Source organism: Portunus trituberculatus, chromosome 24, assembly GCF_017591435.1.
Source record: "Portunus trituberculatus isolate SZX2019 chromosome 24, ASM1759143v1, whole genome shotgun sequence".
NCBI lineage: Eukaryota > Metazoa > Arthropoda > Malacostraca > Decapoda > Portunidae > Portunus > Portunus trituberculatus.
This window is the reverse complement of record NC_059278.1, coordinates 5964272-5992016: the sequence shown is the minus strand read 5'-3', so window position 1 is coordinate 5992016 and position 27745 is coordinate 5964272. Positions and strand designations below refer to the sequence as shown.

Genomic DNA, 27745 nt, shown 5'->3' with positions numbered 1-27745 from the left:
TCTTGAGGTAATGAAGTAAGTACCTTCGTGGATTTTTATCTATACTATTCTGAGTGGTTTCATTACTTCTAAGGCATTAGTGTGGCAACAGTCAATGAAAAAATGTGCATAGCATTTTTTTTTCCCCCTTAATTTTTCCACAGTATTATCCATGAATGGATGTGATGAAGCCATTCCTGAATTCTGCTGGCTTTGTTTTCAGTTTGAGCACTTCAGTAATAACTTAGCAAAGTATAGATGTTCAAGAGTGCAATTTTTTATTCTATTATTATTGTTAAGTGTTACGATTATTTTTAAAGACTGAGTAACTATTACTATGATATATTCTAAATTCTCAGTGCAGAACACATTTTCCAAGCATTCCATAATGTTTTCCAGCATTATTATATAAGTTACCTTTGTCTGGTAGAAGACTTAACATTGAATATGCTTATGTCAAAATTTATCTCTACAAGGATAAAATCAAGAAGAATAAAAATACACATTTTATTTACAGAAAAGGTTCACAATCATGTACAATGCAATGAACCCCTTCACAACTGGAATCCAGACATCTGGAATAAAGGTAATTTCCAATAAATCTTGAATGGTTCATCATAGTCTAGACTCTAGAACATTACATGCTTTCCTCAGAAATAAAAGCAAGATTCAGTTTTCACCAATTTATCAAGTTTGAGATTTTTTTTTTTTTCTTTTTGAACAAAATGGTGATCTAGCACTTCTTAAGCATCTGATAGTGTCATTGCGCTTGAAGCAAGGACAAAAACGATAAAAAAAATGTATTAGAAAATAAATAGAAACAGTAGATGCATTAAATACATAAATATGGTTCATCTACTCCCCTAAAACAGATCAAATAAACACACATGGCGACATTTTACACAAACACAAGTGCACAAAACATGGAATGGCAGGTCATTGCATAAAAATAAAAATGATATAAAAAGTGTCATGTATCAGTGGAAGGAAATTATTAGGAGATGCTTAAGTGCATTGTTAAGTTGAACCTCCCAAAACCTACCCAAGTGGAGTGTCTGGAGCCTTGGGCGAGGCACAGACAGGAGACAAGAGAAAGCTGGATAACACTGAGACACTCAACAACACATGAAGAGTCTTCTGATGCTGAGAGATATAAAAAATATCTTAGGTAAACAAGGACTAGAGTTGGGTTTCAAAAAGGAGTAACCCTTCAAATGCACAAATACCATAACTATCGGAAAAATGAAACCTAAAGATAATTTTGAATCGAGGCTTTTTCAAATATAGTTCAATACAAATTATTTACAATCACCTGTACAGTACAAAGCTCTTAATTGTAATACTGCTAAAAAATTTTCTCAAGGCACTGTGATATCAACTTATCAATTTATCCAGTGCAGTGAAAACCAACACAAAGCACCATCATTATCACATTTGTTGCATTCATTGATGTGTGAAGCTAACATTGATATATATATATATATATATATATATATATATATATATATATATATATATATATATATATATATATATATATATATATAATCTTATAATTAAACTAGTGTACAAAGGCCACTTCTGAATTAAATCCATATTTCATAGAAATTCCAAAGCTCATAAGGTCAGTGTAGTTACTCATAATATCCTATAAAATTTAACAATTCTCCATTTACTTGTTTCAGTGGTGAAAACATAAACCTTATCAATAATTGTAACAAATAAATATTTATATTGTAGTCTAACAATGAAAAAAAAAATAATAAAAAAAAACCTGTCTGAAATACTGCCTTGACGTGGCTCTAGGTTGAGGGTCTCCTTGTCTCTCAAGATGGAACACGCACCACTAGCCTCACACCATGATGCACCACAACAGCTTGCTGTTATTTTGTCACTGCATGAAGTGAAGGAAAAAAATACTTGTCTTGAATTGACTAGAGTTGCCAATTATGTTGGTATCAAGTATGAGGATAATGACTTAAAATGGAGGCCCATCTAAACATAATTAAATTTCCACAACAGAATTTCGGTAGGAAGAGTGAGGGCACCACAGTTTTAGCATCTTCTCAAAGGATGCAAGATAGCTTGGGCAGCTGCTTTTGGTGGATGCTATCAAGTCATGTTGAGTGAATAAAGTTGCATAATGAACTTTCAATTATTGAGAAATGTGTATTGTGGGACACAGCCCTTTCCTACAGCATATGAGGGTGATAAAGTTGGATATGAAGTATCGGAAATGACACGATTCTTCACATTTCTATACCTTGTTTCTTCAATCAATGAATTAGTTTTAGAGAAAATTCTTTGACAAGGAGGCAAACACTAAAGAACTCTGGATGGTAGAGCAGTTATATCTTTGGGCTCTTGGGAAGGTTATGAACCCTTGTAAATGACTTTAGTAAAGATTATCAAGATGGCCTGTTTATTATGGATTGGATTATAGAGACTTCATTGGCACTTTACTCCTTGTGGACCTAGTTGTAGGCAGCCTTGGTGCAAGTGGATAGCTCTGGTTCAGGACATAGAAGTATCTCAACCCAATGACCCATTGAGCACCAGTTGTTAATACAACCATAGCACAAATTCCTGTTGTTTGGGTCTGTTGTGGTCACAATCATCATAATTTCCTCTTGTGAGGTGGTCAGCTGCTGCCCTGTAGAACCCTATCAGAGCCATCCCACAAAGGATATATGATGTCTGGATATTGATGATTGATAAGATTGATATCATCCAAGGTTAGGTATATTTTCAGAAACATTCCAAAAGGTTGTTTGTTCTGCACCAAATGTTGAAAATATGATAATGCAGCCGAGTTAAGTTTGCATTCAACAAACATGAATTCTGTAAGGCTGAGTTTCATTATCATTGTTGCCATCAATTTTTTTGTAGCTACATCAAAAACTAGAACTAAATCTGCATATTTCAAGTAGAAGTAAAATGACATCAATTTATTTCACTGCAATTCAACTGCAAAGACACACTTTTAATCTAAAAAGCATATGATGAGCTATTATGCATGTCTTTGAAAGCTCATCTTATACATTATTTGCAAACTTCACATTTGATGTGAAGTGGGAATTGGTCTGACATATTTCACTGGAAGTGTCTTTGGAAGAAACATTTCCTTCATTGTTATTTAAGTTTGTAATAAACCTTGAATTAAACATTTATGGCTAAATTACAACCTGGGTGGCTAACAGCTAATAATTTTCAGAAATTAAGATTTCAAGTGTAAAATATTGAAAGAAAAAAAGATATCAGACACAAACCTTCAAAACCTGTATGATAAGCACCACACTAGGTGGAGCCAAAACACTCCTGAGTGTGGCTTCAGCCTTCTGGTTTGCTGCATGAGCCACAACCTCTGCAAACTACACTCACTATCATTTGGTTATATAATCTGCCATCAAGCAACATGTTAGCACATTAACTAGTGGTAAGGAACTGTATGGTTTTATCAGTGGCTAACACCATCTTATTCTATTACTCCCTCACAGGGCAAGACTTGTTGGCCATTTGCTGCAATACTTGACAACTCATCACACGCTCTAGGAAGCACCACGTACATACAGGTATGATTTTCCCACTCAAAAACCATATTACTTTAATGAAAACACAATATTAAAAACCATATTACTTTAATGAAAACACAATATTAATCTTTCACTAGCTTGAGTTGTCTGCCAAAGTATTTTTTCAACAAATCCAGTAGAAAAAAAAAAATAAAGCACACACTAAACATTTTGCTACTGACTTGTCATAAGTTGGTTACATGTATAAATCTCTAAAGCAGCATAACATCAACAGCACTGCCCACCTACAGCCTGTCATGATTCTAATGGAGAAAACCAAACCCCTGAACAGAATTCTGTATTATGACTACAGAAGATGTGTTCACATAAAAAATACATAAGATTAAAGGAAATAAGATTTTAATAATTCAATTTTTTTTTAAATGACAATAAATTATATACTGACTGACACTAATCTTCACTTGACAACATCCCAATGATTTTAAGTGCACTTAATTCAAGTGGTTAAGCCAAATACTTTTAAGGCATTAAATGTTGTTTGAAGAGCTACCTGATCAGACTTCTTCTTCATGTAGGCAGCAATCATCTCGATGGTTACCGGCAGGGAGCACGGTTCATTTCGTTGGAAGGTGCAGTAACGGTGAAGAAACGTCAAAGATCTGAGGCAATACATTAAAGGAGGATAAATAAATATGGTAAGTACATCTGGTATTCCTATAATGAGAGGAGTCTTAGTCTTAAAGTAAAGAATAATTCATTTTGAGATTTAAGATATTTCAGCCTGGTATATTGATAAAGAAAAAAAAATTGTAATGAGCAATATAGTTTCTTCAACATATACAAAGGCATCCAAAGGGCCAAGAGGAAGTAATAATTAATTTCCGTGTGTATATTTCTTTTACCTTTCTGTGAGGGCTTCTTTGACATAAGGAGGAAGTTTAGATGCTCTTGTGTTGGGATACATGAAAGGAGAATCAGTCTCCACCAAGAGTCGGTCCAAGGGAACTATGCCATCTTCCAAAATTCGTCGCACACCATCCTCAGACTTATCTTTCCATACATAACCTTAAAAATGGGTACGTGATGAAACGTAAGAACCATTGCCTTAAGTCACATAAGTTCTTTCTTACATAGCATCATTATAACAAAATTTACTTTGGTTATGTATCTTTGGGAGCAACTCACTTCTCACTGTTGAACATATTAATGCACAGTCCTTGATAGCAAGTTTAGATGAAGTGAAGTTACTGGTAAACAATAGAAATATTGATGTCCTTTGTATTAGTGACAAACATGGCTTCATGTAAACACCCCAGATGCTTATGTTAACATTCCAAATTATACTATTTGTAGATGTGACAATGGCAGAGGAGCTGGGGTATGTATTTATGTTAACAACAGTTTGAATTCCTCTGTCATCAAACTAGAAGTACCAAGACACTCAGGTGTAGAGGACGTGTGGGTCCAGGTGCAGTGTAGGAAGCTACTTGCCATTATTATTGGTTGTGTGTATCGTCACCCCAAAGCTCTGGCTGCATCATTTGACTATATTGAAGATGTTTTTAGGATGGTGTGTTTACGCGACAAAAGTGTTTTTATCCTCGGTGATTTTAACGACGACTTGCTATTAAAGGGAAATAATATCAGTAAAATAATAAAGAGTAACAAATTGACACAAGTAATCGACAAAGCCACAAGAACAACATTAACATCTGCTACTTTACTTGATCTTATAATTACTAATAAGCCTGATGTAATTTTTTTTACATGAAATTGTACCTTTAGTTATCGCACACCATGACCTTGTATCTGTTGTTATTAATGTACGTAAACCTAGAAAACTGTCAGTTGTAAAAACTTTTAGAGATTTGAAAAATTATGATAAAGACATTTTTTGTTCGCTACTTCTTGACCATGCTTGTTTTATGAATATATTTTTTACTGATGATGTTGATAAGCAAGTGTGCATTTTTAATGATGTTTTTACAACCTGCCTAGACATGTGTGCCCCAACTGTTACTAGGGCTGTGAAGGGAAGACCTGCACCGTGGATGAGTGATGAGATTCGTGAGGCAATGAGAGTGCGTAATGAGCTTCAAAAAGAACTTAAATTAGACCATAATAACCCTTTATTACGCGAGCGCTACAAGAGTGCCAAAAATCACGTAAAATCATTAATAAAAATTACTACGGTTGAGCATTACCACGACCGTCTCAAACAGTGTAAAGGAAACACTTCGGTCACCTGGAAGATAATTAATGAAATTATTCCCAATAGCAAAAGTACACATAATGCTCAAAATTTTTCTAACTCATCCAGTAAAGCTGAAGAGTTCACCAAATTTTTCTCTAGCGTTGGAGAATCTACGTATAGACGGTCACAGGAGGAACTAAAACTTGATGGTATATCTGTGACTGGTTGTCCGCATCCTGACATTGATGTTAAAGCCGCGTTCGGGTCTAACCCCGTAGACACCAACACTATCATTTTAGCTGTCAAAGACCTGAATACAACTAACTCGGTCGGCTCAGACGGTATAGCGCTAAGGTTTCTCCGGAACGCGCTCTTTATCATACTTCCGTTCCTCACTTGTATTGTCAACACATCCATAGTGACAGGTGTGTTCCCCCCCAGTCTGGAAACATGCACTGGTTGTCCCTCTTTACAAAAATGGTGATTGTGACTGTGTAAATAATTACAGACCCTTATCCATATTACCCATTATGTCAAAAATACTTGAAAAAATTGTTGCTAAACAACTGTCACATTACTTGGAATCTAACAAATTACTTTCCAATAGCCAGCATGGCTTCCGATGTAGACCATCTACAGAGACAGCCCTTACTACCATTACTGATAAGCTATATGGACAACAACAAAATTTCTTTGTTAACCTTGTGTGACCTCTCAAAAGCATTCGATAGTGTGAACCACAACACCCTTTTATACAAATGTTCTCTACTAAACATAGACGATTTTTGGTTCAAAAATTATCTAAATAATAGGAGTATGTCCATTCGAATCAAAAATAATATATACAAAAAGAACATTATTAACTATGGGGTCCCAGAAGGCTCTATACTTGGTCCAATTTTATTTGGTATTTACGTTAATGATTTGTCTTCACATGTCAAATGTTTCATTGTGAAATATGCTGATGATACTCAGTTTTACATTCTAACAATGTTGATAAACTTGATCATCTCATCAAAGATACAGAGGACACTCTTGTTAAATGTAGACAATATTTTCTTGAGAATGGATTGATGATCAATTCCAGTAAAACTCAATGTATATTTATAGGAAATCGTCAGCTGTTGTCCTAACATTCCACCCAACACAACAATAAATTTTAATGGTGACAAAATCTACCCAAGTAACCATGTGAAAAACTTGGGAGTCTACATTGATCGATATATGCTGTTTGACGTCCACATCAGTGAAGTTAATAAAAAAGTAATGGGTATTTTAATATATATCAGCAGAATAAGTGACAAGCTTGACAGACATAATAGAATTATTATTATACAGACACTTGTTTTAAGCCTCATAGATTATTGCATAAAGATATGGGGGACTACTAATGATAAGCTGATGTCTGATGTACAGAAATTACAGAACTTTGCAGCAAGGGTGGCTTTTGGAGGCGTCAGGAAGTACGACCATATATCCCCAGTCTTCAGGGAACTGGAATGGCTAAGGATAAAGCAGAAGTGTTTGTTTGACGTAGGTGTAATTGCATTTAAAGTTTTAAGAGGCTTTTATCCTGACTGGTTTATATCTTTTAAATGTAGACGAGCCATTACTAATGGTAAAACTGGACGGAGTCAGCAGCTGTGTGTGCCGCGTACAAACACACACACGGGGGACAGGTGTACAGCTGTACAGGTCTCCAAACTGTGGAACACTCTCCCACCCTCCATCACACAGGCACCTACACTTCCACTTTTAAGGCAAAGGCTCAAGAAATTTCTTTTAACATAAGTAAACTAGATTCTGAAAGTTTTATAGTGTGGATGTTATATAGTGTACAATATATTTACTTACTTTGTTTTTTATGATTTTATTGACTTGGCAGTATTATAATGCTGCAATCATGTATACATTTACATACTCTAGATCTTGTTTTTATAAAATGTGTATGTTTGTCATGGTTGTTACCATATTTATTATACCATATGTCTATATCATTAGTGTAATCAGTGTAATATAACCACTGTGATGGAAAATAAAGAATCTGAATCTGAATCAATTTCTCTCTCTCTCTCTCTCTCTCTCTCTCTCTCTCTCTCTCTCTCTCTCTCTGGAACTCATTTATTCTGGTCATTACAGTAAATCTGCAGCAGCATTACCTGTAAGGCCAATATAACAGCCTTCCTTGAGGTATGCAGCAGCCTGGGTAGCATCTCCAGTGAAACAGTGGATCACAACAGGAGGAAGACGATCCTTGTACTTCCTAAGCACCTCCAGCACCTCATTGTGGGCATCTCGTTCGTGTATAAAGAGGGGCTTCTTCAAGCTACAGGCCAGAGAGACCTGAAAATATTCAAGATCATTTGGAAAACTCTACTTAAAAGTCAACTACTTCACAATGTTTGCCATTCCCATAATTTTGTCAGATGTCATGAAGAATGAATAATGTTCTTTACCTTATCCACAATATGGTATTATGCATGAAATACAACAGTTTTTTGCCAACTTTAGGGAGGCGGTGGCACAGTATTTAAGGTGGTGAGCGTGGGATCGGGCAGACGTCCATGCGTAGGTTTGAATCCCACCACTTACAGCCTTAAACACTTTGCCATTTGTCGAGTGGTTTAAAGTTACCCAAGTTCTAGGTGGTTACACCCAAGATGAGCATGGGTGGTGATATGGGCCCTAATATGGGTACCACTATAAATAAAATTGCCTACGCCACTAATGGGCGGAAGCTGAACAGCACTTCCCATACACTCTTCCAGTGTGCCTACAGGTGCTATAGGCCTTAATGTAAAAAAAAAAATTATATATGCATTTTATATGTAAAAGGACAATTTTGGGGGGAGTGTGTGCAAGAATCACATAAGTGATTGTAGATTATATTTCAATACTGATTATATAAAAAAAACAAAATGAAAAACTTATTTCTGTGATAGATTTTTAATTATCATTGTTTAACTTGTTGAATTATGCTAATGTAATAAGGAAACAGTTGTATGAATAGTGTATAATGCCACTTTCAGTGACATTCATCATCCCACATTAACTAGTTATCAATTACACAAATGAATAAAGCAATTAAATTCACTACAACTTGAATCTGGTTGGCTGATGACAATGGATGGATCCTGAGGTAGTAAACATTACATTTCAGACACCAAACTGATTATTTCAAAATAAAGAAAAAAATTATCTTCTTTTGACACTATTGAAATAATCATCTTTTGACACATTAATGTGCCACAACAGTTTTCAGAATAACATCTTTGCTGAGGTCACCTCAACTTGTACTAGCATAACAAACCCAAGACTTGACCAACCCAACAACTCACCTGTTTATGGAAGACCTCCAGCTGAGTTTCTTGAGGGGAAAAGTTTCGGTTAAAGTCCAGTCCACACTCGCCCACAGCCACCACTTCATGGTTGGCCAGTATTTCTCGAAGAGCCTCTTCTGTTTCCTCATCCCAAGACTTTGCTTCATGAGGGTGTACACCTGGAAGTGGAAATGTTTAGATGATTATCAGGACCAGCAGTAAATCAGGATGATTAAAGTGGCCTCTTCTTCCACGACTCAGTATCCATAAACATTTCAAAATCTGTAGGCATGTATTACAAAGGTGAATAAACTGGATATATACTATAGATTTAAATGCCCACACAATATCATCACAATCTCAAAATCTAGTCTATATTCATCACTAGTGTCAATCAGCAAATTATGACTACTTTTTACTGTTGTCATCATTGCTGTCTATATTTGCCCATCAGACTGACATCCATTCCATGAGAGAGGTTAAGCCAAAATAAGGTACCCTAACACACAAACACATTTATACACACACACATCAAAAACAAGCAATCAATTGATAAGTTGAAATTTGATAGTGTTACATACATGATTGCAGGCTGAATTAATGAACATGTCCTTTCAAACAGTATTCACCAAATAAAATAAGTTTGAAGGAGTAAGAACATAGGACAAAAACAAGATGTTCAGGGAGATTCATGTGGACATACGAGAAATCAAGAAAATTATGAAAAGGGACCGGATGGAGTGTCAAATTGTATATTGAAGGAATGTAGTGAACCACTGGCAGAGATATTACATAATATCATAGTATGTTCTTTAAAGGAAGGTAAGTTCCTCTAGACCAGAAAAGAGCCAATATAGTACCAATTTTAAAGGGGGTTATAAAGAAGAACTACTAAACTACAGACCAATGTCCCCTAACAAGTGTGGTTGCAAAAATATCTGAAAGGATTGTTAAAGACAAGTGGATGGAATATTTAGAAGAATCACATATATTGACAAGAAGACAATTTAGTTTAAGAAGTGGAAGATCTTGTGTCAAAACTTTGTGAGTTTTTACAATAGAGCAATTGATATAACTCAGGAGAGGGATGGATAGGCTGACTGTGTCTAAAGTACCCCATCAGAGATTGTTATGGAAACTTCAAAATATAGGGGATTTACAGAGCAAAGTACTGGATTAGATGGCAGATTTCATAAAGAACAGAGGAATGAGATCAGTTATAAAGGGTGAATAATCAAAATGGCATAGAATTATAAGCGGAGTTCCACAGAAAACAGTCCTGGCCCCTGTAATGTTCAAAGTATATATTAATGATATGGTAAATAAGATTGACAGTTATACAAGTTTATTTGCAGATGATGCAAAGTTGCTGAAATGAGTGAAAAATTACATGGATTGTGAAATGTTACAGAAAGATCTGAATAAGATAAGAGTTGATAAATGGAATTTAATGCATAAAAAAAATGCATCGGTGGAACTAGGGAAAAGTAAAAGAAGACAGGCAATATCTTACACTATGGGAGTAGAAATTTGGAAACCAAAGAAAAAGACCTGGGTATTACAATAAATGATAATTTATCACCAAAAAAAAAACACATAAGCAAAACAGTTGGAGAAACGTATGAGTAAGAAAAATATATGGGCATTTACTTGCATAGATGAAGAGATGATGGAAAAGTTAATAGAATATATGATTCAACCTAAAGTAGAATATGCTGCACTTAATCTAGCCACCAAATAATAAAAAAGATATAAGGAAAATAGAAAGGATTCACAGTCGCAACCAAATTGGTTCTAAGGCTGAGAGATTTAAGTGTGCTTAGTAAAATTTAAAACATTGACTTTATTGGCCTAAAGATGTAATCAGGTAAAAGTGCAATATTCTAGTACAGTAAGTCCTCATTATACAGTAGATACAGTGGTAGCAGTGAGTAGGTACGGAATGTAAATCGAGGAGTTGTGACCTTGTTGTCCCAGTGTGTGGTGTGTGCCTGGTCTCAGGCCTATCCGAAGATCGGAAATAATGAGCTCTGAGCTCGTTCCGTAGGGTAACGTCTGGCTGTCTCGTCAGAGACTGCAGCAGATCATACAGTGAAACACACACACACACACAGTACAAAGATACTAGAAATGAATATATTAGAGTAAGGAGAGAGGAAGAAAGTTTGAGAAGGATATAGTGGATAAAAGCAAGGATGAACCCAAACTTTTCTACAAGTTTATAAACGGCAAACCAAAGAATAAGGAAACAATTGAAAAAATAATTAAAGAAGGAAAAACATACCAAACAGAGAAATAAATGTGTGAAATAATGAATGAGAGCTTCAAAACGGTATTCACTGAAGATGATGACTTCACAGAACCTAATAGGACATTGAATTGCCTAGGATTACAGGAAATTACAGTTCATAAAAAGGATATTGGAAGATTACTGGACAAGTTGGAAGTCAGAAAAGCAATGGGGCCAGATGGAGTATCAGGCTGGGTGTTAAAAGAATGAAAAGTGCAATTATTGGAGCCAATTTGGGAAATAATCAAAAGCTCAATAAATGAAGGGAAAGTTTCACTAGAGTGGAAGAGAGCCAATGTAGAACTGATATTTAAAGGAGGAAAGGCAACTGAACCACTAAACTACAGACCAGTGTCACTTACAAGCGTCGTAGGGAAGTTATGTGAAATAATTATCAAAGAAAAATGCGTTAAATTTTTAGAAGAGGAGCAAATCATATTGAACAAACAATTTGGGTTCAGGACAGGGCAGTCATGTGTATCAAACTTATTAAGCTTCTACTCGAGAGTTATTGCAGGACTTGAAAACAGAGATGGATGGGTAGACACAGTATACCTGGACATTAAAAAGGCATTTGATAAAGTCCCTCATGGAAGACTTCTTTGGAAACTAGAGAACATAGGAGGAATGCGTGGAACCTTGCTCAAATGGACAAGAGATTATTTGAAGGATAGAGAAATGAGAACTGTGATCAGAGATACATACTCATCTTGGAGTAAAGTAACTAGCGGGGTGCCACAAGGGTCAGTGTTAAGCCCCATTATGTTTCAAGTTTATGTAAACGGCATTCACATTGGAGTAAACAGCTATATGAATTTATTCACTGATAATGCAAAGTTGCTAAAAGTTATCAAAACTAGAGAGGACTGTATACTGCTAAAGGAAGATTTCAATAAGATCTATGAATGGAGCAAAAAGTGGAAATTGGAGTTTAATACCAAGAAATGTCACATAATGGAACTAGGAAAGAGTAAGAGGAGACCAGTATGGAACTATCTGATGGGAGAGGAGCAAATAACAAAGACTAAAGAGGAAAAAGATCTTGGAGTGATCATACAAGAATATCTGAGCCCTGATAAACACATAAACAAGATACAGTAAAAGCTCAATTAGTCGGACCCCAAATAATCGGATTTTGTACATACCCGGCCGAATTTGGCCGAATTTTTTTTTTTATATCTAAAATTCATAAAATAAAGAGGGAATTTATACGTAAATGTTAAGTAGAACATCTTGTTTTCACTTAAAACACATTAAAAAACCATAAAACAAACTATAGGAAACAAAACAGCCAAAATAATTTTTTGAAATAATATATTTTTATGGGGAAGTAAAAGAGATACAACTGCTCTCGAGTTCAGACTTTGGTTTGTTTACATCCAGTCATCCACTTGCCACCATAACACTCACTGGCTCCTGCAATCTCTACTGGAATTCATCACAGAAAGTGATGATAATAGGGAAAGCACCCAATATAAGAAAGCAGAGTTAGAAAGAAAACGAGTGCAGTATGAGATCGGAAAAACTTGAGGAAACTGTAATGAAGTGGCATCGGCAACAGGTGTGCTTTGGGGTTGCTGTATGAGAGATTGAGATTAAGAATGCTGCAAAAGAAAGACACTCTACTGCAAATAATTGCAGTAGAGGGTGTAAAATGAATGATTGTGAAGTTACAAAAAAGGTAAAAATGGGTCATTATCACACATAGTCGGACAAATACCTTACTCGGACTGGTTTTCCCCCATAAGGTCCGACTAATTGAGCTTTTACTGTATTTGGACTGTCATATGGGATGTTGACTAATATAAGAGTGGCATTTCATTACATAGATAAAGATATGATGAAAAAAATAATCACAAGCATGATACACCCAAGGCTGGAATATGCAGCAGCGGTATGGTCTCTGAGTTCTAAAAAAGATATAAGAAAACTGGAAAGAATACAGAAGATTGCTACAAAGATGGTGCCAGAATTAAAGGACCTCACATATGAAGAACAACTGAAGGAAATGGGACTGCCAACCTTACAAGATAGAAGAGAACGTGGGGACCTAATAACAATGTATAAGATAGTAAATGATATTGAAAAAATAGACAAAGAAGACCTGGTGCTGTTGGCGGAAGAGGACGGAAGAACAAGAGAACATGAAAAGAAGATCAGGATGAGGCAGTGTGTGAAGGATGTTGGAAAATACAGTTTTCCACAAAGAACGGTGGAAAAATGGAATGCATTGGATAATGGAATTGTTGCAGCACATAGTGAGCATAACTTTAAAGAAAAATTAGATAAATGGAGATATGGAGACAGGACACCATGAGCCCTGGTCAAACCCTGTACAATACAACTAGGTAAACACACACACACACACACACACACACACACACACACACACACACACACACACACACACACGGGTGAAGATATTTGGGTGTGTCTCGTTTCACATGTAGCCCCTGTTCACCTAGCAGTGAGTAGGTACGGGATGTAAATCGAGGAGGTGTGACATTGTTGTCCCGGTGTGTGGTGTGTGCCTGGTCTCAGACCTATCCCAAGATCGGAAATAATGAGCTCTGAGCTCATTCCATAGGGTAACGTCTGGCTGTCTCGTCAGAGACTGCAGCAGATCAAACAGTGAATTACACACACACACACACACACACACACACACACACACACACACACACACACACACACACCGTCGCCGTCGCTGAGAGAGGACGGCTCGTCTCCAGCTGCGGACGGGAAGAAGTGAAAATACCAATGGTGTTACAGGGCCGGGTACCTCTGAGTTAGTGTCCTGTTGATATCCTATTGTCGCATAGTGTTGAAAGTGAGGGATATGGAGAGTGGTCCCTGAGAGAAGAGTGTGGGCGGTGATTGTTTTGGCCATAATCAGCTGACAATAACAAACATGGCGGCTACCCCTAAGCAACCCAAGGATTTTGAAGGTTTTGTAACTACTCCAAGAGGACTGGAGAAATTAGATATGGATGCAAGAATCCAGGCACTGGAAAGTAAGTTCCTAAACATTTTGTCCATAAAAGAAAAACTGGATAGAGTTATAGCCGAGAATGATTCGTTCAAAAAAGAGATCTATTTGTTAACGATAGCGAATAAAGAGCTATTGAAGGAAAAAGTAGAGATGGAGAAGGAAAACCAACAACTAAGGAAACAATGTGAAGAGATGAAGGCTAAACTCCTAGAAATGGAGATGAAAATATCCGAAGGGGACTTGAGGAAGGAGGAATGCCTTAATCTAATTGATGCCAGGATGAAAGAAGTGAACCATGAACATCAGGAGGTACAAAGGTCCTTTAGGAGATAGTGAAAAAGCAGGAAGAGGAAAATAAAGTGATTACGCAGAGTGAAATGGTAAAGGCACTAAAGGAAAATGAGTATGTGGTGAGAGATATTGCTGAAAAGAAAAATGTGTGATCATAACAGGATTGAGGAGGAAACTAACAGAAACTGGCAGGATAGGAGGGATAAGGAAAATGACAGGATTAAGTCTTTACTGAATAAGATCTCTGTGGAGGAAGAGGACCTATATGCTGAGGTAGAAGAAAGTGTGAGATTGGGAGCTTTTGAGGAAGGCAAGAATAGACCATTAAAATTGAAATTAAAGTCTCAGGTGGCAGCTGAGGCCTTGTTGAGGAGGGCTTGGAAACTTAAGGACTCTGAGGAAACCAAAACAATTTACATAAGAAGAAATATGTCACAGGATGAGCGAATGAAAATGAAGAGCTTGTAACTGAAGTGAAAGAGAGGAATGACGAAAGAACAGAGGAGGAAAAGACCAAGTTTTTTTGGAGGATGAGAAATGGGAGGCTAAAGAAGTGGTGGATAAAACAGACGGAATAGACATTACATGGAAGAATGAGACTAGGAATGGAATACAAGTGACTTACATGAATATAGATGGATTTCTGTCTAAGAGGCTAGAATGTATGGATTACCTAAGAAATAACGAACCGGACATAATGTGTGTAGTGGAAACAAAGCTAAGGCCGAAATAAAGCTAGACTGGTTTGTTGTAAAACACTACAAAGTATGGAGAAATGATAGAAAAATAAAGGAGGTGGTGGTATAATGGTTCTTACTAAGGAAGATCTGATAGTGAAGGAGGTGAACTATAGTAAGAGAAATGAGGAAGTGATAAGTATGCTTATAACAGATGGCAAGAGGGACATTAATATTATAACAGTATACATACCACCCAGAACCAGTGCTTGGGAATATGAACAGTACCAAATGGTGATGAGAAATACTCTAGACAGAATGAAGCAAGAACTCATCAGAAAGGATAGTGATGATAGTTGGAGACTTTAATTGCAAAGAAATAGTGTGGGAAGACTACGAAGTGGTGAACGGTGGTGAGTGGGCAGAGGAATTGTTAAAGGTAGCAACAAATAACTTGATGACACAGTGGGTGAGATCACCAACAAGGTGCAGGGGACAAGATGTTGCAGCAAGGTTGGATTTGGTATTTACCAGGGCATCTCTAAAAGAGGAAATTGAACATAAATGTCCCTTGGGAGAAGCGATCATGATGTCCTAAGCTTTGAGCTGGATACGGAATTAAGCACGAATAAGATTGTGGAACGCAGGAGGAAAAATTAAATTATATCAGGGCAAATTATAACCATATAAGGGAATTCTTTAATGAAATTGACTGGTCCGTGGTATACCAGGAAAGGGATATGCAATTGAAATACGATAAATTTATGGATTTGTATAACTCTGCTGTGAAAAAGTTTGTGCCATATTACAGAAAGAGGACTTTAAATAATAAACAGTGGTTTAATAGAAATTGTGAAGAAGCAAAAAAGAACAAAGAAAAGGCATGGAAGAAACTTAAGAAAAACAGTGATGTATTATCAAGAGAAGTTTACAAAGTAAGGAGAACAGCACAGAAGGAATATGAACAGAGGGTGGTGGAAAACTGTGATAGTGACCCAAAAATGTTTTACAAATTCATAAATGGAAAACTAAATATAAGGGAGGAAATAGTAAAGGTAAAAAACTTTGAACGACAACTTTTGCAGTGTTTACAAAGGAGGAGCATTTTATGGGAGGAAGACCTACAGAAATAAAGCAAATGCAGGACATCATGGTTACTAAGGAAGATGTAAGGAAAATTATAAGCAATCTGGATATTAATAAATCAATGGGGCCTGATGGCATATCTGGGAGGTTGCTAAATGAATGTAAGGATCAATTGTTGAACCCCGTATTTGATATTGTGGAAACCTCCATACGAACAGGATTAGTCCCAAGAGAGTGGAAAAGAGCTGACATTGTGCCTATATATAAGAATGGTAGTAGAATGGAACCGCTAAATTATAGACCAGAATCGTTGACTAGTATATTGTGCAAGGTATGTGAAGAAGTAATTAAAGCTAAGTGGAGTGAGTATCTAGAAAGTGAAAACATTCTGAGTGAAAGACAGTTTGGTTTCAGAAAAGGAAGATCGTGCGTATCCAATTTATTATGTTTTTATTCAAGAGTGACTGACATACTACAACATAGAGAGGGATGGGTGGATGCTATCTACCTGGACTTGAGAAAGGCCTTTGATAAAGTACCACACAATAGACTGATGTGGAAACTAAAGAAGATTGGAGGAGTAAATGATAAACTAGCAAAATGGATGGAAAATTACTTAATGGGAAGAGAAATGAGAACAGTGGTGAGAGGAAGGAAGTCCGAGTGGAAGAAGGTAACCAGTGGAGTTCCACAAGGGTCAGTGCTTGGTCCCATCATGTTTTTGATTTATGTTAATGATATGCCAGTAGGAATTGACAGTTACATGAACATGTTTGTGGACGATACTAAAATTATGAGGAGAGTAAAGAATGTGGAAGATTGTAACAAGTTACAGGAAGATCTTGATAAAATATATGAGTGGAGTAGAGTGGCAGATGGAATTTAATATAGACAAGACCCATGTTATGAAAATGGGAAGAAGTAGATACAGACCAAACTGGGATTACAGGCTGGGTGATGAGAAAATTAAAGAGACCAATGAGGAGAAAGACTTAGGAGTAACCGTGCAAAACACTTTGTCACCGGAGAAACACATTAACAAGATTTTTGGAAAACATATAACATGCTTCAAAATATTGGCCTTGCATTCCACTACCTAGATGAAGGAATGATGAAGAAGATATTATGTACCTTAATAAGACCCCAGTTAGAATATGCAGCTTGTGTCTGGTCACCGCATATGAAGAAAAATGTGAAGAAGGTAGAAAGGGTACAGAGGCTGGCAACAAGGATGGTACCAGGACTCAGGAGTTAGACTATGAGGAAAGACTGAGGAAGCTGGGGCTGACCACATTAGAAGAGAGAAGAACAAGAGGAGACATGATAACTATGTATAAATTGGTGAACAAGATTGACATACTGGACAGAGAGTTGATAAAGGTGACCACAAGTAATCATCTCCGAGGACATGGAAAAAAGCTAATAAAAAGACATCTGTCTAAATGAAGTGAGAAAATACAGTTTCCAGCATCGTAGCATTGATAAGTGGAATAAACTGAGCTGTGATGTCGTTGACGCGGTGTGTGTCAATCAGATGAAAGAGAGATATGACAGGAATGGACAAGGAGACAGGACACAGAGAGCTTAGCTCGGGTCCTGTAATACACAAATAGGTAAATACAAATAGGTAAATACACACACACACACACACACACACAGCTACGAATATTACATTTCTAAGAATTTTATTTAAATTTTCATAATACATTCAAGAATTCCAACCAGAAGCTTTCAAAATATATTCAATTTTCAAAACCAATAACTTGTATGTAGAGGCAACCCCCGCTTAACGAAGGTTCACACAACGAAATTTCACTACAACAAATGTTTCCTTTTACTACCATCTGCTCATTTAACGAACACCAAACTCGCTTTAACGAAATTTTATCCAGGTAATTTTTTCCAAGTTTGAAAGCCCCACCATATCACGCAAGCCGACAGGCTTTTGAATACACCAGCGCCTCTCGTGTACAAAACGCGCACCACTCACTCCCTCTAGTTCAAAACAATAACAACATCAGCAGCAGCTCGTCTTCCCTCACTCAATATGCCACAAAAATGCCCTGCAATGTCGCCTAGCGTTGCTAAGAAGACCAGGAAGTCTTACTCTCGAAGTGAAGCTGGAAATTCACAGACATGAGAGGCGAGAAAACTAATAGCATTGTTCGCCACCATGGCTTGACTCCATCTACTGTCTCTATTATTTTCAAGTCAGCAGACTCTATTAAGAAGGCTGGTGAGACTGTATCTTCCTTGCAAGCTAAAAGAACCACCTTAACTCGTGACTCTGCAATGGATAAAATGGAAAGCTTTGTGGAAATGTGGTACATAAGTTTTGTATGCTGTACAATGATGTGCCCTTTGTTTCCACAGGTTGCCGGTTAGTGTCTTTCCCGTTTCACTCTCCCTTCCTTCATAAATTTAAGATCATCAACATTATAAAGTTATGTACATACATACATTAGTGTACATTATAATGACTTTAATTAAACTGCCTAAATGTTTAACTTCATAATTTTTACTTTCATCAAACTTTTCACTGTACTATGATGCACACTCGCTTTATTTACTCTCAATGGAAGTTCAAGTCAGGGGTCAAACTTGTTATAATTGGTTCACTTAATGAAAATTCACTTAACAAAAGTTTTTTTAGGAACGTAACCCGTTCGTTAAGCAGGGATTGCCTGTACTAGCAATGACACAATAATCAACTAATATTTACCATTTTGTTTCTTTCTCTTCCAATGGGGTATTTGTGAAGCTCAACTGCTAGATGGCTTTACAAGTTACGAAATAACCGTGCGAAAAATTGGTTGATCCTTACCGTAATCAATCTAAGGTTATAAAAGCAGTTATGTGTCAACGTAACATTATGCATTAGTTGGATAATGAAAAAGCTTTGCAAAAAAATATATAGCTTGAGAAAACATTTCCCTAATGTATTTCCATGAGAAATTAAGGCAAAATTGGCAAAACTAGCACTCTCATCTCATCCTTTCTGGTGTTTATAAACAACATAAATGCAAGATCAGCACTGTCAGGCCTTTCTAGATATTTGATTCACATTAGAATATGAAAAATAAATATATGTTTTAAGCATCAACTTCTCTTCTGTTGTAAATTTAATGTTGATAATACTGAATAGTTCAACAGTGGATATCTGAGCTCAGAGACCGTCCGTCAAGGAAGATCAGATATGACTTATATATGTTAGGATTTCATCCGAGGAGGATCTCATCACCTTAGTGACAGATGTCTGCTGTCACTCACATCATTGGTCACTTCATGCTTCAGTGTCCCTGCTTCCACACACACTGTGTGATCCTGCGTTCCCAGCTTGCTGTCATTTACCCTTTACCATTTACACAGCCCACCCTGCTAGTGGCAGCTGGTCTTGGATTAGGGATAATTTCCTGCTAATTCTTAAATAGCAAGAATTGCCTCGCTTTGATATTCATCAAAATAGACTAATACACTCTAAACGAGTACTTTTCTAACTGAATAGTGCACACTAATAATTATTCTAAACGAGTGGACAACACAATATTAGTTTAATCTTATTTATAATAGTAAGAACAATGTAAATATAATTGCCAGATGTTAAACATTCTAGCTCTGGTTTCAACAGATATATCGTGGTACGTACACAGTTTCCAGTGTGCTACTAAGACACTATTAAACTACTTCAATTGTACATAATGATACGATACCATATAGCTTCATAGTTGAGAGAAAAATCATGATAGTAAATATCTTGGTTGGATCAGATATCTCTTAACTGCCATGTGACATCTTATGACTGCTGATTTCACAAATACCCCATTTCACACTTTACTCATTGAGACTCTCTTGTTAGTTATGATCTGGCAAATATTTAACTCCTTCAGTTACAGCAACCATGCATATCTACAATAGCAACTAATTCAACTAAAAGAACATCTTGAAAATTACAAAGCACATAATATTACTAAATAAGCAAAGTATTTTCTAGCTTCATGAGCTAATCTATAAAGTGACTAGTGACATTGTGACCTTCAAGAAACTCCTTATATGCTCACTTAATCATCTAGAATGGTAGTTCTCAGCCTGTGGTATGCTTATCACTATCTTTCCAGGTGGTTCGTGAGCAATTTTGAGATGACATGGAATTTCTAGTCAAATCAAATTCATTAATTTCTCAGAAAAATTATCATTGCCTTACACAAAATAATCTGGCATTGATCAGCTGGTGGAAAAGAAACAGATGCATCCTCTCATTAAATTGAGTTGTTCTTTGTTGTTAGTTCATTTGTGAATTCTACATGTGAATAAATTGATACTTGATGGAATTGAGTTTTCTGGAACCAGGTGGTATAAAGACTGTACAGAACCTCCAAGTGGTACTTGTTCAGGAAAAGTTTGGGAACTACTGATCTAATACATACGTAATTACATACTTCATCCCTAACACCTAACTCAAATTTGTTTACTTATATAATTTGTAAATGATAGATTCTTCCTGAAAAGGAATTGTGGTCTGACATTTCATGACAAATAAAATCAAAGCTGATTTAGAAGTACTAGAATATTGCACCTTTACCTGATTACATCTTTAGGTCAATAAAGTCAATGTTTTAAATTTCACTTAGCACACTTAAACGTGTCATGAAGAATGATTCTTCCATGGTGACAGATCTACATTAAACATTTGAAAACACCTTCAGAATATTTCTTCACAGTGCCATCTATTAAAACTGCCAATGCAATAACAGACGACATTTATTGTATTCATAGCTTAATTTTCTTTTGTTGTCATAAATCATGATTATACATAACTGAAATTGACAAAGCTGAGTACTTTATAACTAAGTTTTGAGACATTGAGACATTCAACTAAACATCTAAACATTAGCTGAAGAGAAAGTGTAAGAACTCCACCTACCTCATGTTCCCTCATCCCTGGCTGCTTCTATTGTCTCCCTCTTCCTCTACCTCACTGCCCCTCCTTCAATAACTCCTTCCTCCTCCATTAACATCTTCATTCTTCCCTCTACCTCTACTATAGTGGCTTGTAAGAAAAATGTTAGGATTGGAAGGATGCACTCTTGGAATGTGTACAAAGGAATCTCTCTCTCTCTCTCTCTCTCTCTCTCTCTCTCTCTCTCTCTCTCTATGTCCATAGTGAGCTGGATATGTAGGGGAATTATGTCAAACAAGCATTAATTATGCATGGCTAGAAATAGTAGACAAGCACAAGTTGTTTACTCTCCACACTAAGGTTAATTTTATCTTTATGAATTTCAGTATTGCTAGTTAGGCATAAAAAGCTGCATTATAATAAAATGTGAAGTTTATATATGAGAGAAAATGTTAAAATCCAGAGGTTAACATTACTAACGAATCTTCAAATTCAAGCATGATGTTAGTGATTCATGATTTGTTTTATGGCCTTTAACAACATTCAATCCATACACAAGCAAAACAGAAGAAAGTGACCCACAAAATGCTAATTTCTATCTTTTCATTAATATTCAATAAAATTATGCATTTACTGCCTGGCTTCCTACATGTTAAAGCATTTTCATTCTTTACATGCAATATTGTTTAAAGAATTTGTGTTAGCTTACTGTGACACGATTACTAAGATCATTAATATAAATGTAACACGGTTTGTGAGCAGGTCCCCAACCTAAGTTACTCTCTCCCATTTTCATAAAACAAAAAATGAGCCACAATCTTAAAACTGCAATTAGCCTGGAGACCGACCTGCAGTTGAGTACAGAGTTTCTGGGAAGAGGCGAGTCAGGCGAAGTGCTTCCTTGCTGCTCTGTACTGTCGTGCCCGTTACCATGATCTTGTGAACTCCTGCAATATCCAATTTACAGTTTATATCTTCCAATTCACAAAAGTTTTTTAAATTTCTACTAAACTAATTTTGTGTCACAAAATCAATTTATCACTGCTATCAAGAGCATGTGCTTTCAATGTGTTCAAGGTGAATGCAATGTGCTCAAGCTTTTTCATGATCATCTGAATTTTAAAAATGCACAACAGCCTCTCACCTGCATCTCGAGCTCTGCCCACCACAGAGTCTAGGTCCCTGGTGAACTTCTTGTTGGTGAGGTTTGCTCCGATGTCAACAATGATGTAATTCTCAGAGGTGTGGAGAGCCCCCATGTCACCCTCCAGACCATCCAAGGCGTCCCCCTCCTTGGTGATGCTCTTAGCCATTGCTACACTAGCTGAAAGGAGGAAGAGACTGATGATTCACTGAGTTATGTGTGTTACATCACCATCAAACTTTCCTGACAACCAAACTATTTCTTAAATGTTTTTTTACAGCCATAAACAGAATACTGTAGAAGTTGTCATTGATAATATCTGCCACAGTGTGCAAAACAAGTAAGTCAACATTTGAAGGTAAACAGTGAAAATCAAAGGCCAGTGTGAATTATGAAAATAAAATAATAACAGCAACAATAACAACACATCAAAACTAATAAATGGATGTGCTCAATTATACTTTCCAAAGAAAAACAAAAAATATATGAATTGAATAAATCAATATTCAATACAAACAATAAGAACCATGGAAATTAACATGAAATATCTAAGTGTTTGGTTATATCAGATGAATGCAAAGCTGATGCTATTCAAGATATGATAGAAAAAAAATGTTACAATATCAAAACAACTAAACACAAATATTTGTCAGTTACTTCATAGTAGATCTTCATACCAAATTGATACATTGCAAAGGTGGGTAGCCAAGACAAGGTGATGCACTTACTCTCATTTGTAATCACACTTACAAATATTCTCCTTCATCTTATTCTCACATCTAAGTGTCTCTTTTAGCACTTCAGAATTTGAACTGGGTGCCTGGAAAAAAAATTACCTCAGGCAGATATGTTTTTACAATAATCTACTCCTGTACACTTATTATCCTTTTATCCTCCTACACACACTCACATTAACATCAGGTACAGCAGGACACACTTCTCAGAAAACTAATATGAAAGGAATAAAATATAAGTTTCTTACTAAAAGAAAATAATGTAATACACAAAAACACTTACTTCATGAACTTCACTGACTGGAATAGTACTTGACTGGTGAGAGTATCCATGGTATGTGTACAACATTTTATTACTCTAATCATAAAAATGTGGGTACATAATGCAAAGGAGCTCCTCTAGAATTAAAATGACTACTTCAAAATAACTATGTTCAACACCAAGTAAATTTGTAAAACAAAATTTCTATGAAACACAATTTGATGTTGTTTTACTTGTCTCCTATAATATCTAGCTATGCACACATCAACCTTTTATGATAAAATCTAAATTAGTTGAATATATACAAACAACATATCATTTTAATGACTGAACATACAATTTTATGAATTTACGGAGAGAAAAGTTTATTTATAAATGAGTGGCATTAGACTGACATCCAGGCCTAAACATTGCTAGTATTTTAATCACTTTGGTAAGTAAATATCATTTCTCACTTGCCAAGGGCAAGTATTAAAAACTTTACCTCTAATATTATACAAGTCAATATGCTAGTATTTTAATCACTTTGATAAGTAAATATCATTTCTCACTTGCCAAGGGTAAGTATTAAAAACTTTACCATTATAATATTATACAAGTCAATATGCATCTAGCCTATCTACAATACAAAGACAATTATAAAAAATTCAATGTATTTTATGCTCACAGGCATACCTTGATATATGATACACTTATACATAATACAATTCAATTAATATGATCCATCAATATAGATGTCCCAACTTGCATAGTAATCAATTCCATGTAAGTGGAGACAGAGTATATATAAAAAAAAAAAAAAAAAAGGGTGCAACTGTTTAAACCACATACAGTGGTTAGTGGGTGCCACTGCGAACTTAGCCCAAGCTGAAGCACCTTAGCCTGAACTTAACTGTCTTAGATGGGATCTGGTGTAGGTAGTGTGAGTAGTAGTGGTGCCAAGTGGTTAATGCTGGTCTCAGTATTAATGTGAACTCTAGTAATGGTGGTGCTGAGAGTGCCTGAGTGTGTATCTGAATCTCACTCATCCACCAATCTTTTATAAACCTATACAAAAGACACACAGCATGCACCACGATCTCAACAGGTGCAATATTTTAAAACTTATGACTCACACTTTGGTACATACAAAATATAAACTATCAGGGAGGCAGTGGCATAGTGGATAAGGTGGTGAGCGTGGGATTGGGCAGACGTCCACACGTAGGTTCGAATCCCACCACGTACAGCCTTAAACACTTTGCCATTTGTCAAGTGGTTTAAAGTTACCTACATCTCACCATGATACCCAGGTTCTAGGTGGTTACACCCAAGATGAGCTTCGGGGGTGATATAGGCCCTAATACGGGTACCACTATATATAAATAAAACTGTCTGCGCCACTAATGGGCGGAAGCTTAACAGCGCTTCCCATACACTCTTCAAGAGTGCCTACAGGCGCTATAGGCCTTACCGTAAAAGGAAAAAAAAAAAAAAAAAATACTATGCATTAGTTACAATATTATATTTATTCTGGACTTATGACAGGGTTTCGACTCACTAATATGACAGTTGGCCACTAATTCCAGTCAAACCACCTACAAGAGGCATTTAGTGACATATGCTTCATCTTTGAGTTTTATCTGTAACGAATTTGTAATGGTGTAGTTAGCAGCAAATAAAAATAAGCATGAGTGTATTCTGACTTTATTTAATCTTTTAGTTTATCTACACTGTACAGGTAACTCTCGATTTATGCATGTTTGATTTACGCGTTTTTGTTATAATGCAACTGAAAAAATATTATAATTAATTTAATTTGCACGATCAGTTTGCTTATACGCGATTTGGCCCAACTGCATTCTCAAACTGAGCGCCAGATGCAATTTCAAACTGCACACCAGAGAGTTCCGCAGCTAGCCGATAGGTGGGAGCTCTGCTCTTCTCGTGCCTCATTTGCAGTCTGCCAGCAATGAGAACAGATGGAATCTCTTCAATCTGCCTATAATTCACCAAGATGGCCCAAAATGTCCTTCATCTTCTTCTGCATGTTGGGTTATTTTAGATAAGTGGATTTTTTATGAAGTGGTAAAGCTCAGAAGAAGATGGTGACTGACTGTGGTGTGAGTGGTGAAGGTAGTGACGCAGTGAGTGTTGTGTTTACGTATTCTTTGTTTTGTTGTTTTCTCTTATTATTTCTTGCTTTTCCCTTTACTTTAAATACACTTCTAGTATTTAGAATGGTAATTAATAAAAACATGTTAATTTAGCCAAATAAATAGAGCATTTTGTACGAAATTTTTTGGACTACATCCCGCATCCCCCCTATTATCTATTGTTCCTTATGAGAATTACATGTTTGTTTTACGTGAATTTTGATATACAGGCAAGCCCCGCTTAACGAAGGTTCACACAACGAAATTTCGCTACAACGAAGGTTTCCTTTTATTACCATCTGCTTGTTTAACAAACAACAAACTCACTTTAACAAAATTTTATCCAGGTAATTTTTTCCAAGTTTGAAAGCCCCGCAGTATCACGCAAGCCAACAGACTTTTGAATACACCAGCGCCTCTTGTGGACAAAACACGCACCACTTACTCCCGTAGTTCAAAACAATAACAGCGTCAGCAGCAGCTCGTCTTCCCTCACTCTACATGCCACCAAAACGCCCTGCAATGTCGCCTAGTATTGCTAAGAAGACCAGGAAGTCCCTTACTCTCGAAGTGAAGCTAGAAATTACTCACAGACACGAGAAGCGAGAAAGCTAATAGCATTGCTTCCCACCATGGCTTGACTCCATCTACTGTCTACCATTTTCAAGTCAGCAGACTCTGTTAAGAAGGCTGATGAGATCATATCTTCCTTGCAAGCTAAAAGAACCACCTGAACTCGTGACTCTGCAATGGGTAAAATGGAAAGCCTTGTGGAAATGTGGTACATAAGTTTTGTATGCGGTACAATGATGCGCCCTTTATTTACATTCCACAGGTTGCCAGCTAGCGTCTTTCCCGCTCCACTTTCCCTCCCTTCATAAATTTAAGACCATCAACATTATAAAGTTACTTACATACATACATTAGTGTACATTATAATGACTTAGTCTTAAATTAAACTGCATTAATGTTTAACTTCATAATTCTTACTTTCATTAAACCTTTTACTGTACTATGATGCACTCTCGCTTTGTTTACTTTCAATGGAAGCTCAAGTCAGGGGTTAAACTTGTTATAATTGGTACTCTTAACGAAGGTTTTTTTTAGGAACGTAACCCCTTCGTTAAGCGGGGTTGCTCTATACGCGATGCCTCTTGTAACGCATCTATTGCGTAAATCAAGAGTTACCTGTACTACTAACTCTGAACACCATTTAGTTATGAGGCTCATTTTCAAGATGGCACGGGTAGGTAAGTAGTGTTTTAAAATAGGAAGAAATGGCCTTTAGTTTAGTGCTTTGGGAAACCTAAGAATTCAACTGTAGAAAAAAAAAAAATAGAGGTGGTCTGGACGGGTCCAGGCATACAACCCTTTATTTCTTCACTAACATTCTTATAAAAATTGATCTGATATACAAATATGGCACATTGCACAAACTTAATTGTGTCAGATATCAGTGCATGCATAAACAAGTATATCTATTATTCACGTTCAACTTGTGGTGAAATCAGTAACTTACAGGATGAATAGTTATTTACAATTTTCTTCTAGCTAGCATTTTTTGGGGGGATAGCAAATTATTTTCAAGTATATATTTGATTGTGGCTGGTAAGATGAAATCACTTATTTTCAGATCGGTCACATTCCCAAATCTATGAAGTTCATAATTTTCACATTACTAATTAATGGTACACTATCATTTGGAATGCTGACTTCTTTTTATTGAAACAGCATCTATTCAAGTTGCACATGATACTAGGATCATTTTCAGTTATGTTAAGGTCAGCCTGTACCACAATAATGTAGTGTTAATCCTTCAAGAGTACCTAATGTGTCACTGTTCTTGTTTTTCTTTCCTATACACTGCTAACAAACTGAACTAACCCAACATAACTTTATAGATGTTTTAAATATCCAACTGGCCACATAGTTCATCATAAAATTTACATGCAAAGCATGTAAAAAAATTCACAGCAACTCTGATGAATTCCAGTCACTTACATTGTTTTGTGATGCTTCTAATTACTTTGATCTTCATAAGAGTTGAATGTGACAACACAGGTAAGTAAATGCTATTACTTTACCCAACTAATGATGAGTGAGACATTTAATATGACCCTGGGGGTGTCCAGAGAATGAAGCCCTCACTATGACAAGTGTTACATATGGTACATATCTGCTTCTCTATCATGTTATCCCAACAAGTTGTGC

The 27745-nt window shown here is 36.3% G+C and overlaps 1 protein-coding gene across 2 annotated transcripts in view; it reads right to left on the bottom strand.

The window, feature by feature from the left end:
• Positions 1–472: 472 nt before the first annotated feature.
• The window catches only part of LOC123508097 (3'-5' ssDNA/RNA exonuclease TatD-like), a 28120-nt gene continuing 847 nt past the window's right edge, over positions 473–27745 (bottom strand). For both annotated transcript variants that reach the window (XM_045261548.1, XM_045261549.1), the window contains exons 2-7: positions 22404–22583; positions 22108–22206; positions 9045–9205; positions 7866–8049; positions 4415–4577; positions 473–4171 (exon numbers count right to left, since the gene is read on the bottom strand). In XM_045261548.1, the coding sequence (XP_045117483.1) occupies positions 4009–4171; positions 4415–4577; positions 7866–8049; positions 9045–9205; positions 22108–22206; positions 22404–22572 (939 nt within the window). In that variant the 5' untranslated portion in view covers positions 22573–22583 and the 3' untranslated portion in view covers positions 473–4008. The remainder of the gene's footprint in view (positions 4172–4414; positions 4578–7865; positions 8050–9044; positions 9206–22107; positions 22207–22403; positions 22584–27745) is intronic.